Source organism: Lolium rigidum, chromosome 3, assembly GCF_022539505.1.
Source record: "Lolium rigidum isolate FL_2022 chromosome 3, APGP_CSIRO_Lrig_0.1, whole genome shotgun sequence".
Classification (NCBI taxonomy): domain Eukaryota; kingdom Viridiplantae; phylum Streptophyta; class Magnoliopsida; order Poales; family Poaceae; genus Lolium; species Lolium rigidum.
The window spans coordinates 334,343,517-334,357,108 of record NC_061510.1 but is presented as its reverse complement, the minus strand read 5'-3'; the positions used below and the strand labels follow the sequence as shown (position 1 = coordinate 334,357,108).

The following is a 13,592-nucleotide window of genomic DNA, read 5'->3' as shown; positions in this document are numbered from 1 at the left end:
TTCCGCAACTGGGCAAAAACTATGTTCCAATGGCTACGCGGCTACGCCAAAACCACGAGTGTTCAGTATTCTCGCGTGTCTTGCGGACGACCGTGCGAACCTACCGCCATAAGATGACATAGGGATACGATCTTCTGGTCGGTTTCTGAATGTAGAAAGTAACAACTGTTTCTAGCTACACATCTCGAATCGTGTCAGATAAGATATCTCGGTTGCCAACCAATTATGAAGCTACTCTTAAACTGATTATGTGGTAGGGCTTAGGAGTAGCTGTTAAGATGGATATCCCCTGATATTCGTTGGGATGTGCCAATTTACCCATGTAAAATGCTCTTAATTTTCCTCATTTTTTATGACAGTTGTTTCAGTTACTGCTGAACAGGCAAGCTAGAGGCGCTGCAGTTCTATGTTGTCAGCCGCTACACAATCCTAACATGTGGATCCGGCATGCAAGCGCGATCCAATCGCTTCCTATGTGAGAGTCTGAGAGAGATGATTGCCTTCTTTGTGGGATCTGAATTTTAGACCAACGAAAATGGATGATGAGCCGTATGGAGGTGGAACACCCAGCCAATCACTGGATGCACACACAGACATACGGGAACGTGGTTTTGTCTGTCAGTGATACACCGGAAACAACGAGAACAAACTGTGGACTCTGCTGCGGGGTACTGCCAAATACTTCCTCCGTTCTCTTCTAGTCTACATCTTAAACTAAAATTTCACAAAGCAGTACCGATTATATGTGAGAGACGGTGCTTGCAAGATCATGCGATAAACAGTGTATGTGGTCAGGGGCGGACCCAGAACAAAAGTGACCGGGTGTCCCATCTCTAATATTATATCAATCAATATTATGGAGTCTACTAACACGCCAATTTAATATAAATATACTGAGATGTAAGTGAAAATGCTTACATGAAATCGGACCTGGGATGCCCAGTTGAAATAATAGTTGATCATAGGAAGAGTGAGTAATAAGGTACCAAAGATTACAAACTATAAAAGATTACAAATGAAAGCGGAAAGATGCACACTAGATCTCAATTGCCTACAAAGCAAAGAGAAAAAAGTACTTAGAAACATATTTAATAAAATTGTGTACTAAAACTAAATTAGTAAGTTAAGACCATTACCTTTAAAATGGTTTCCTACGTTCATCAATGGCCTCAAAGCGCTCAATTACCACATCATTGGTAACCTTCCTCATTTCTTCCTTCTCCACATAACAAATAAGATTGTATTTCAAGGCATCGTCACTAAGGCGGTTGCGCAAATAAGTTTTCACAATTCTCATTGCTGAAAAACATCTCTCAACTGTAGCAGTGGCAACTGGCAAGACTAGTGCTAGCTTTAATAGTCGATATACCAAAGGATAGCAAATATGTTTCCTTGTCTCCACCATTTTTTGAGAGAGCTCACATATATTATTTATACCAGAGAATCGGTCATCTGCTCGGACATCATTTATATACAAAAGGAGGTGGTGTCTAAGGTCCCTTAGTTCTGCATCATCGAAGTCTTTTGGATATAGTTTAGCGAGACTCATCAAATTATCCAAATTGAAATCACGAAATGATTCTTTTGGGCTCAAAGCGGCCGAGCAAATAATGATCTTGGAATTTTTCTCATTGAAGCGAGTATCAAGCTCTTGAAGCAACCAATCAATCACGTCATTGAAACAATCCACTTGATAATGATGCTTGTTGGTAATACCTGTTTTTTGACGTGGCTTCTTAGGATTCACATATGGATCTTCCATTTGTAACTTGGAAAGGGAATGTTTGTCACAAAATGAATATGCTTCACCTAGGACAGATTCCCACCCATTCATCTGTAGCTCAGTTAAGGTGTTTTTGGTTGAAGTAACACAACCAATGGCATTTACACTGTCCTGATCCTTCCGTTGTAGAGCCAATGATAATGTGTTTGTAATTATCAGTATGGTGGACATAAGCTGCAAGTAGAAAACGAAATCAAATGACTGGAAATAAACAAGAAGACCACATGCTTGCCTTCTGTTTGTGCCATCTCTGTCTTCTTCTTCCACATATTCTAGCACTTTGACAACTGTAGGGAACAAATCAATCAAACTCTTTAGAGTCTTATATTGTGAACTCCACCTAGTGTCCCCGGGTCTTTGAAGAGCTAGCTCTTGATTTAATCCCGTCCCACTTTTAAGTAGCCCACAACCTAAAGCTTGAATCACTTGTTCTCTATATTTTTCACGGACCATGTCCTTTCTCTTTGCAGATCCACAAACCACATTCAACAAGACAGAGATCATGTCAAAAAATTGCCCAATCCATGTGTGGTTCCGTACAACAGCCACAATAACTAATTGAAGTTGGTGCGCAAAACAATGAACGTAATACGCTGTGTTATTTTCTCTCATGATTAAAGACTGCAGCCCATTGAACTCACCTCGCATATTGCTCGCACCATCGTATCCGGTGTCCCTCTACAAAATTTGGGGGTGTCACGCTCTGTAGTATTATACAGGTACAAGGCAAAGTGAAATTTTACCCGGTGTCCTGTGCTACCGGAAAGGACAACGTGCGTCCGCCCCTGTATGTGGTACTCGCCAGCGACGCAAATTGCGCCCATGCCTGGTCGTGTCGTGTAGCACATGAACAAGCTCTTAGGGTATGTATTGACGGTTGAGCAAGTCTTTACAGATGAGAAACATACATAGGAAAAATTCGTAAGTATTACAGTCCAAGTCCTCTAACAAATAATCATTTGTTTTTTTCATTTGTTCTACTAACTTTTGTAGTTGCGGAAGAATCCATCGAAAGAAAAAACCCTAGTTGCTGCTTGCGGCTATCTTCTTCCACTGGTGGATCGCTGCCACTGCCTTGTTTTCAGGTTATGTTTTGCTCTCCGATTGCTTGTGGGGAAGTGATGACATAACCATCAAATGGATTAAGTACTCCCCCCTCGCCCTTGTTTCGGCAAAGCTTCATGGCATCATTTGGAGGCGTGTGGAGGTTGGTGTTTTCTCCTTGTGCGAGAAAGATAACTCCATGTCAAGTCCTTCAGATCAATTTAAGAGTTTAGTGGCGACGCCTTTGTCTCTAGGATGCTGGTCCTTAGGGTCACGTGCATGAAGACTTTCCAATGTCATCAACAAAGTCAGGACGGCTCCGGTAGGTGAGGACGGCTCCGGTAGGGGACAGTGGCGTGTCGGTGACTCGTTATGGCGGCAGTAGTGATCGTTCGTGGTCCATGGACCTTGATGTATTTTTATTATATTTGGGGTGCTTTTATGACGCACCTCTATAATAGATATGAATCCTTCTTTTCTATTTTTTGTTGTTGTGCAAATTTACAATATCCTGATTTTGGGCTCAATATGTGATTGCTAGTTGAAGTTATGGTATAATGTACTACACAAATCTAGTCGCAAACTAAAATATACCGAAACATGCAAAAACTAGTCGGGCAAACAAGATTATCAGTAGCCACAACCTTAGTTACACCAATAATTGTATGTTATTTAGCCTATAGCTGCAAAATGAAAAATATTACTTTCATGGGGACCGGTCGTGAAGGCGGTCTCTCCCATCCTAATGGGTACAAAACATCAACAATCATATAACTAAGAGGACGTGGAGTTGTATTGAAGGTTAACTGCCCCAACCTAGACGCCGAATTTTGACAGATGGAGCCGAATCTAGGATTTTGAGAAACACGAGAGGACATCAAACCATAGGCCTATATGTGACCGAGGGAAAGATAATGAAGTGATTTTTTTCAAAGGCTGGAAATTATGACCAAGATTAAAAACATCTTGCAACTTAAATGCACAATCCTAAAAAATTGCGTACACATTCTTCTATGCAGATTGAAAATATTAATTCATATATACGGTAGTACTAAAAAAACATGACTTATGTATATCACTCTCTGGATCGTCGATATGATATATATAATATAAGTTTTATAACAAACAAATCATACGATTAAAAACTACAGTATAACATTTAAAGTTTACAATGATATATATTTTTATAACTTAATGCCTTCTTGCCTCTTTATTCACAAAAAGAAATGTAATACTCCCTTCTGAGTATTTACTCACAAAAAGAAATATAATACTACTACTCCTACCTCCCTTGTAAATCACTTGTAGGAGTACAAGAAACCTCAAAAAAATACTACTTGTACAAGTAATTTCTTATTATTTTGTTCCGTGATAATAGAATCCAAGAATCTGGAGCCGCCCCAGTCCCAGTCGAATCAGGCAACTGAATCTCTTGTGGACTCGCATAAATCGCAATGGCAGAGGTAAAACCTCTCCTATAGGTGGATCACTATAAGAACTCCTCTCCTCTCCGCTCCTCCTTCCGAGAGAGAAAAGAACACACCACCAGAAATCGAAGCCGTCGCGCTCTCTCTCCGTCTCTAGCACTCCCGTCGTTTTCTCCCCCTCGCCTCCCGCCGTAATCGGTCGGCGGAACCAGATGCCCTTATCCGTCTTGTGATCGAGCCCCGGTTACTTGGTTCCCAGCGATCTCGATGGCATTGGGTGGCGGCGGCGGCGGCGGGTTCCGGAGCCTGATGCGCCGGAAGCCGGCCGACTCCGACAGGGTCCGCGCGGAGGGGCAGCAGCTCGCCAAGGAACTCAACATCCTGGAGTTAATCGCCATCGGTGAGGCCCCGTCTTCCTCGTCCGCTTTTATTGTTCTTTTTTTTTTCCGTCTCCGCCGTTCTGTGAATTTCCTTCCGGCTTCCTTATTTCTGCAACTGAGAAAGGTGAAGTATTTTGTGGATTTTTGGGACCGAGAAACTTCAGTGGTACTACGAGTTTCGTGGTGGTGGAGTTAGTTTAGTTTATGGTGAATGCTGTCAAATTCAGTTGTCTTTTGGGTCAATGGAACTGCTAGATTTGGAGATAATACTTTTGTTTATTGTGCTTATTTACAGTATATAAAATCTTCCTTTTTTTTTACTCTGGGATAGGCGCATAAAAACTTGAGAATTTAATTGGGGATTTTTGATTTGTTCTTCGTTCTGAAATAATAACAGAAAGAAAAAACTTGCCTTGGTACTCTTTGTCTTTTTTGAACTAGTAGATAAAATAAATCAGGATGTACTTTAGTTTTTTGGATAGTTGTATCAGTATTAGCCTGTGACAAACGTTCAGATGAGTATCAACTACACTTCCGTGTGTGTGTGGCAGAAGTTCTATTTTGGGTAGTTGTTTCACTTTTACTTGTTAAGTATAAATCAATACAGAGTAATAGCTAAAAACAATAAGAGGTCGTTGTTGGTTGGCCCCTCTCAAATGTGGTTGCCCTCATCCTGCGATTTTGATGATATCATGATCATTTGCAGTAAATTAGTTTAAGGCATAGTTCCACCGGCGTGGTGTATTATCTACTTGTACGCTCGTTTGCTTAAGATTGTGGTCGCTGAACTTATTTTTTAGCTGAAATGAAACAGCCACAGAAGTATGAAAAGTTTTGTTAAACAAATGGTAAGATATGCAAAGACAAATGGCATTATCAATTTACCATAATCCCTCACGGTGCCAAATAGAGCCTGATGTTTCAGATTTTGAAGTCAATAAAATTTATTTTTGCACTTCATGGGGGGCTTATATGGATTGCCTATGACATATTTGTGATTGTTAATGAACCCTTGCCTTATCTACCAGGAGTTGGTTCAACGATTGGAGCTGGAGTATATGTTCTTGTGGGAACAGTTGCTAGGGAGCACACTGGTCCAGCATTGACGGTTTCATTTCTGATAGCTGGAATAGCCGCTGCACTTTCAGCATTCTGTTATGCCGAGCTTGCTAGCCGTTGCCCCTCTGCTGGAAGCGCCTATCATTATACATATGTCTGTGTTGGCGAAGGGTAAATAACTGGCCCCGTGCATATAATGCTTTCTTGTTACTGTGTTACACTTAAGGTCCTACAAACATATGGCTTGGATGATCTAATATGGTTCACATGTTTTATTTATCTAGTGTTGCCTGGCTGATTGGCTGGGCTTTAGTGCTGGAATACACTATTGGCGGATCTGCTGTTGCCCGTGGCATATCCCCCAATTTAGTAAGTGCGATCTACCTTGCTCTGTGGAATTTTGATCAGTGCTCGCTTGCTATATTCTTGATTTTTATAAACTGCATTTCTCTTGTCAGGCATTGTTTTTTGGAGGACCAGATAGCCTACCGTGGATTTTAGCACGCCATCAACTTCCATGGTTTGATGTTATTGTTGATCCCTGTGCTGCTGCTCTTGTTTTAGTTGTCTCTGCTTTGTTGTGCCTGGGGATTAAAGAGGTTAGCACTTTGCTCAGGTCATAAGGTGAACTGTTTTTTACCCTAATATAGTGACATTAATGATTGTTCTATCTGAATTTCTTGCAGAGCTCATTTGTACAAGGAATTGTAACAACTCTGAATGCTTGTGTGATGCTATTTGTGATTGTAGCTGGTTGTTACATTGGCTTCCAGATTGGTTGGGATGGCTATAAGGTTACTGACGGGTATGTACCCTGAAACCATTTGGTACTCTGCATCCTGCACATTGATTGCTAGTAAAATCACACAGCTAAAATTTTCAGGTACTTTCCATACGGAGTGAATGGAGTGCTTGCTGGATCAGCAACTGTTTTCTTTGCATACATAGGCTTCGATACAGTAGCTAGTACTGCTGAGGAGGTAAAGAAGGTCCTACTTAGTAACTTTCTCCACTTCCTTTATGGAGTTGTTGATTTTTTTTACCTCTGCAGGTAAAGAATCCTCAACGAGATCTACCACTGGGAATAGGAGCAGCATTGTCAATTTGCTGTTTGTTGTACATGATGGTCTCCGTTGTTATTGTTGGGATTGTACCATATTCCGCCATGGATCCAGATACACCTATTTCATCTGCCTTTGCAAAACATGGAATGCAGTGGGCAATGTAAGGACTCAACTTCCCTTTTGTTTAGCCACTTACCTACAATGGTCTTATAACATGCTTCTGACCGAATTATTCACTGTCGTGCTTTTGCTTATTTTAGGTATGTTGTGACAAGTGGTGCTGTTCTTGCACTGTGTTCAACCTTGATGGGCTCACTTCTTCCACAGGTATGCAAACACACCATTTGATGTGTGTTTCAAACTCTTGATAGTCTCAAGTATCTTAAACAGTTATATTTGATTAGACTTTACACTCATGGATTCAGCAGTCTACACTATAACATTCAGTTTATATATAGAATTGTCAGTCTAAGGGCAGCTACTATTCCTGAGTACATAGGTCATAGATGAACCTAGCTGTATAGCTTGTTGAAGCTGAATACTTCTAGAATAGGTGCTAAAGTACGTGAATGTTGTTTCTCACAGCCCAGAATACTGATGGCCATGGCACGAGATGGACTATTGCCATCTTTCTTCTCTGATGTTAACAAGCAGACACAAGTACCTGTCAAGGGCACAATTGCGGCTGGCATATGTGCTGCTGCCCTGGCTTTTTTCATGGATGTTTCCCAGTTGGCAGGAATGGTAAGGAACCATCAAACTTTATCTTTTGCATATTTTGATAGTCTTCTACACACAAAAATTAACTGTCGCACTCTGTAAAAATATATGCATGCATATAATCACTGCATAGATGTAATATGAAGAGAGAATTAAATGCTTGAGTGTTGCAGGTCAGTATAGGCACACTCCTTGCGTTCACCATAGTTGCAGTATCGATCTTGATACTCAGATATGTTCCTCCGGATGACGCCCCCCTGCCATCATCTCTGCAAGAATCATCCCATTTGAACCAAGAGTATGATGAGGAAAAGGGTAGAGATCTACTGGGAGATGAGATCTGCAACAAGTCTCAAATAAAGGATTTGATTGTGGAAGAATCAATGAAGGACCCTCTTCTCGAGAAGAAGCAATATACAGGTAGTATGCACACAGTTGCTTTAATTTAAACTAGCTGTAACATTTTCCCCACAAATGGTACTTCTTCAGCTAACCGTAAGGAATTATATTTTCTTATAATATATTAGGCACGATGGATGAGATGAAACGTCGAAGGATAGCTGCTTTCAGCATAGGATCTGTCTGTCTAGGAGTTCTAGTCCTCACATCTTCAGCTTCTGCCACATGGCTACCTTTGTAAGTATGCATATGGCTGTTTCACTTGTTTGAAAGATATGAATCATTGCTCTAATAAATACATGTTTGTTTCTTATTGTCAGTCTCCCGCTTTGCATTGGCTGCATCATTGGGGGTCTGCTCCTGATAGCTAGTCTTGGAATATTGTGCTCGATCGATCAAGATGATGGCAGACACTCTTTTGGTCATGCTGGAGGTATATTAAACTGCCTGTACTTTATTATCCTCTGTTTTTTTCTTTTGGTCGAAGAGATTGAAAAAAAAACTGAATAAAAACCTTCCCGATGATGCCTTTTCTGCAGGATTCACATGCCCATTCGTTCCATTCCTACCTGTCCTGTGTATCCTCATAAACACCTATCTGTTGATAAACCTGGGGTTAGTTCTGTTCCAAATGATCCATTTTGTGCACGTAATTAGATGTTTATTTCACTCCCTTTCCCCCCTTTATTAATCATCTGCAATGTGGTTTTCAGCGGAGATGCATGGATGAGAGTCAGCATATGGCTGCTGATAGGTGTTCTCATGTACATCTTCTATGGCCGAACCCGCAGCTCGCTGATCGATGTTGTCTACGTCCCTGTAGCTCAGGTCAATGATTGCAGGAGTTCATCAGGTTTTTTGTCCTAGAAGAGAACTGTGTCATCTCCATTGACATGCCCTAGATGACAAGACCTCGCCGGCTCTCCGCCGCGTGTAGATGGGTACTCGGGCATCAGCCTGGCGGTGGCCTGTTGAACCGTTCAAGCTTTGTCCACAGGATGTCACGGATGCAAGTTTTGCACTGTCCATGAAAGAGATATATCAGATGATGTGTATAGGTCGGTATACCCAATTGGGTGAATCATGCAATTCTGTTTGTAATTCATGTATAACAAACCTCTTTGTAATCAAATGGGTAAAAACCGAAATGAGTTAACTGTTATCTTACAAAGATCCACTTCTTTGAAGTTGGAATGTGTTTTTGCTGTTTTGTACTCCGGCCTACTTCTTTTAGATGGTCAAGTGTTTCCCTAATTAACGTGGGAATTTCTCAAGGGTCTGTAGGCGAGGCACATGCAAATGCTATTCCTGTGGACCATGATCCAACCATTGTTGACTCAGGGTAGCATCTGAGATAATAATATCTTCAACCGAGATTGTCCTTCATGTCCAGGATGGCGAGGGCCTGTGCCAAACAGTCGTTGGGCTCCCTGCTACTGGTTCGCCTGGTGCTCATTGCTGAAGCTCCAACATGAACGATTCGGCTCCCTTAGGCTAACTATACCGTGTTAAGAATCTTAGGTGAGCATGAACAATTTCAGATTTATTCACTCCGTTTTCCTACTTCCAAGTAAGTCGTGTCAAAACTTGCACTCGAATTTGACACAAAAAAGTAGGAACACGAGATTTAACAATGCACTTCTACTTCTTTCATGTTTGAGGAAGGCTCCTTTGAAGATAAATCAATTGGACCAATTTGTTGGCAAGATGTTATCTAGAATTCTAGACTTCGTTTAAAGACCTCTACCTCAGTAACTAGGATAATGAGTAGCATGTTCTACGAGTCATCCCACAGACCCACACAAGTCAAATAACAACAGATTTCAATCCGAAGAGGCCCCATTGTGGAGGCATGCTGGCCCTTGGATTTGCAGCACATCAGTAAGAGTAAAGCTGTATGATCAGATCCAGCCCTTCAATTTTGCCCACACAAGCGCTGCGACAAAGGCGCCCCCTAAATGAGCAGAACCTGCCACACCACTCTGACCCTAAAAAAATGAACAGGCATCAGTTAGTTGCATTGTAGACGAGAAAAGCATGAAGAATTCATGGTTACCAGAACATGAATAATAAAAACAATGATCACTGGGAATGTGCAGAAGATACAAGAACAAACAGGGATGAAGATAAATAGCATATGGTTATATACTCAGTAGTCAGTAATGCAAATTAATCACATGGACGTGAATTTTGAACTGTCGCCAATCTCCCTAGGTGTGAATATTGAGTCATATTTTCAAACCCAGGTCGATGAAAGACCAGGAGTGAAATCGTATGGTTAGGAACCACACACGTGCAATTCACAAATTTACATGTTCCGGTTAATAATAGATGAAAGTAGCAGCGGACATGGTCAAGACTCATGGCCAATGAACATAAGCAACAGTGGCACAGATAACATTCACTTATTACTAGAGTTGCTTGGTACCCGGCTTTAATAGAGATTAAATATATATATATAAACTAAATAAAATAGAATAGAGATTAAAGTTATATACATGCTACATTTTTTTCACAAATGTAGTGCATTCTAGGTTTATTCAAACAAAACAAGGAGCCTTCACGATGTCGCTTAAGATTTTCGAGTCTCCATGCGAAAGTGCATTGGGAATGGAATGCAGATATGTGCCCGCTCATAAAGCTTGAAGCATGAGGCGTAGTGCAGAAAATGAAAAGAATAAGTTATGACCCAGAAATTTAATGAGGCAAAGGTGCACTAGTGGGAGGCTAGAACGGAATGCATTTTGGAAATTCTCAGAATCGTAAAATGCTCTACATTCTGAAAAGAAGCCAGTACCTTCTTGACCCTCCACAAATCAGCACCAATGAAACCAGCTCCCTGAAATAAGTGAAGTCAGTTAAACAACTTGTGTTCTCACTACCTAGCACACATATGTTTGACATAATTTTTGTAATGAAAACATAAGCTTCTCACCGCTATTGCAGCTGGAACAGGAATGCAGAAGTGTAAGTACAACATTCTCTTTGGATACAGAAAAATCTCAAGAAAAACTGTTGCCCTAACTGCAGCACTTGCACCCTGAGTGACATGAAAGGACCATATTCAGCGTGTAACAACTTTTGCACAAAATCAGCAACGGTATCTATTTTGTGGTTTTCATATTGTATTAGAGTAAATCACTCTATCACCTCTGATCACCACATTTACCATACACTCAATATTTCCTGGATGACAAATAATTGGCCGGTTGGGGCCATTTTTTTAGTAATATATGATGACAAGAAATCACTTACAAGCATAGGAGTTTTCCATCCTCCAAAACCCTGCAATAGAAGCAGTACATATTACGCTAGGAATAATATCACAGTAAATTTTAAAAAAATGGAATCTTATGCGGGGTTTTAGATCTTAAAGCCAGATCCCAGAAGATTATCTGGCATCCGGTAGCTGACTGATTACCAGCCTTCTCACAGGAAAGTACAAGGGAAAATATAAGTACAAAATCAGAGATAATCACGCCATTGGAATTTATGTGATAATCAGATGTAATTGAATGTCATGTCGAGGATTTGGAATCCAGGTCCCTGATTTATAAACGTTGTCGGTGTGAGAATGTTACCTCTTCCCGTGGAGCTAGACAAGCCATTTCTGCCAAGAAGAATGCAGATCCAGTGAGTGCTCCTGATACATACAACTTTAAGAGAAAAGCAGGACCAAACATGCCGGCAATCTGGTGCATACAAAGTGAAACAAAATTCAACATGTGCAAGAAAGGTAATAATTGGTCACCACAAAACAGATGGTGAGCGTTAGTTACTCAAGGTAATAATGAAACAAATAGTTAAAAACCAGGATAGCGTGTTGGTTTAAACATGGAAATATAATATTGATTAATCCTAGGGAATCCGGTTGAAGCTCGGAGAATTCAGTCAAACGTAGTATATATTTCCAAGTCTCAGGTCTCATATACCAGTACCACTTATATAGTTATACACTTACATATTTGTTTTAGAGATCTCTTTGTTTTACATTATCTTATCACTTCTAGAAGCCCGCATTGCTTATGCTACATTAATGTTTATTATCGTTTCTCCGAAGAAAAACAGATAAAACATGCTAGAGCTAATTCACTCCTGTCAAATATAATATTTTTTTTAAAACACCAGCATATGACTTCAGCATCTTTTACAGGAACAAGTGAATGTTAATTAATCTACACTTGCTTGAAATGTAGATAACATACTTCCAGTACAACAACAGGAGGTTCTTTACAAGACTACAAGCATATACTACTAAGGCATCTCCTAGGTGATGTATAAGTGCAGGTTCTGTAAGATGTTGGTCTGATTGGCAATGCGGACAGGAAAGATAACTTGTGCAGAAGGAATCGTGCATTGCAAAAAAACTACATTAGATTTTCAGAGAAAGCGGCATGTTCTACCGCAAGGGGTTGCTCTCGGGGGAATTGGGAAAGCAGGAGTGAGCTATCTGTGTATCATACCAACAGCTGTCAACTTATCTTCTCACTTGTTAATATGTGAAAAATCACATACAAACCAGAAATTATGAATGTGCCGTACTCAGCCTGACAAACAAGGCGTGCAGTAGAGTGAGCATCTTACGTCTGAGCCGAAGAAGTAGAAGGTGCTCATGTTTTTGAAGAGGTGGTCAAGATGTATGTGGGTGAAAGCGCTGGTGAGCAATGTGTGCAGCCGGCCGCTGTTGTAATTGTCCAGCGAAGTCTGCTCATGACGACGCATCATCAAAAGAAATCATCAGGTATTCAGGTGAGTGACACCAGACCAGGAGTCGCGAAACTAGATCGAGCACAAGCCCCTTGTGTGTTGCGTAAGCACTGACCGCGAAATGGTTCATCTTGAAGCTGGGATCCGCCAGGCGGCAGAGCGCGTGGACGGCGACATTGGCGCCGACGAGCGTGAGCACCATGCCATGAGGGCCTTCAGGGGTCGACCTCCAGTGCACCCTAGGGAGAGAGACGCGAGAAGCCGAACTAAGGTGACGAAAAAGGCAAAAGCTTTCTTCTCCCCGGACCCGGAGGCCGGAGCAGAGTGAAGACGTAGGAAAGAACCGAAACCCTCACTCACCATGCTGAGAGAAGCGCGGCGACGACCTGGGCCGCGGGGAGCACTGTCTCAGCTAGCTCGAGTAGGTACGCGGCGGCGGTCGGGGCGGACTCCGCCACGACGGCCGCAGCGCTCAGCGGCGGGAGCGAGCCGGAGCTGCGCGAGAAGAGGTTAGGCGACGGGGAGGGGGCGGCGGCGACGGCGTCGAGGATGGAGGGGGTGTGGAGGAAGCGGCGGCGGGGGGTGGGTGGGGGTCTGGGCTTTGGGATGGCACGGCGGAGGACGCGCAGGAGCCGCCTCCGGATGGCCATTGCCTAGCTTTCGCCCAGGCTGCTCTGCTCTTGCTGGCTGTCCCCGCCGGCCGCTGGGGTTTTCGGTTTGATCAGTTGCGACTTCCTCCCACTCGGGAAAACGCTGGTCGGAATACAGTGTGGGCATCAATTGACCTACCTATGGCTAGCCAGGAGGACGCGTCCGGTCAGACCGTAGAATTTGCGATTTAGGAACCGAAAAATGCCTCCGCAGACCAGACACCGGAAGAGGTATAATCCTTAATATGCATTGTTTAACCAAATAGATGTGACACATTTTTTGCAAAAAATGCAAAAAAATGATTGCAATATAAAATAAAACTTGATAGTTTTAAACATCACATAATACAACAATAATC

General features: G+C 42.0%; 2 protein-coding genes across 2 annotated transcripts; one reads left to right on the top strand and one right to left on the bottom strand.

Moving 5' to 3' along the window:
* Positions 1 to 4,342: 4,342 nt before the first annotated feature.
* On the top strand, positions 4,343 to 9,063 carry LOC124703903 (cationic amino acid transporter 3, mitochondrial-like). Its single transcript, XM_047236142.1, has 14 exons — positions 4,343 to 4,654; positions 5,663 to 5,864; positions 5,978 to 6,062; positions 6,152 to 6,292; positions 6,380 to 6,498; positions 6,577 to 6,673; positions 6,745 to 6,917; positions 7,018 to 7,084; positions 7,343 to 7,501; positions 7,651 to 7,897; positions 8,005 to 8,113; positions 8,197 to 8,309; positions 8,416 to 8,491; positions 8,590 to 9,063. Exons 1-14 carry the CDS (start codon positions 4,522 to 4,524, stop codon positions 8,741 to 8,743), a joined length of 1,875 nt encoding a protein of 624 aa, XP_047092098.1. The 5' UTR covers positions 4,343 to 4,521; the 3' UTR covers positions 8,744 to 9,063.
* A 483-nt stretch (positions 9,064 to 9,546) lies between these two features.
* LOC124697077 (RHOMBOID-like protein 12, mitochondrial) lies at positions 9,547 to 13,233 on the bottom strand. Its single transcript, XM_047229715.1, has 8 exons — positions 12,944 to 13,233; positions 12,699 to 12,822; positions 12,461 to 12,580; positions 11,458 to 11,568; positions 11,132 to 11,161; positions 10,812 to 10,916; positions 10,674 to 10,715; positions 9,547 to 9,864 (listed from the first exon to the last, which is right to left on the bottom strand). Exons 1-8 carry the CDS (start codon positions 13,231 to 13,233, stop codon positions 9,778 to 9,780), a joined length of 909 nt encoding a protein of 302 aa, XP_047085671.1. The 3' UTR covers positions 9,547 to 9,777.
* Between the last annotated feature and the right edge of the window lie 359 nt (positions 13,234 to 13,592).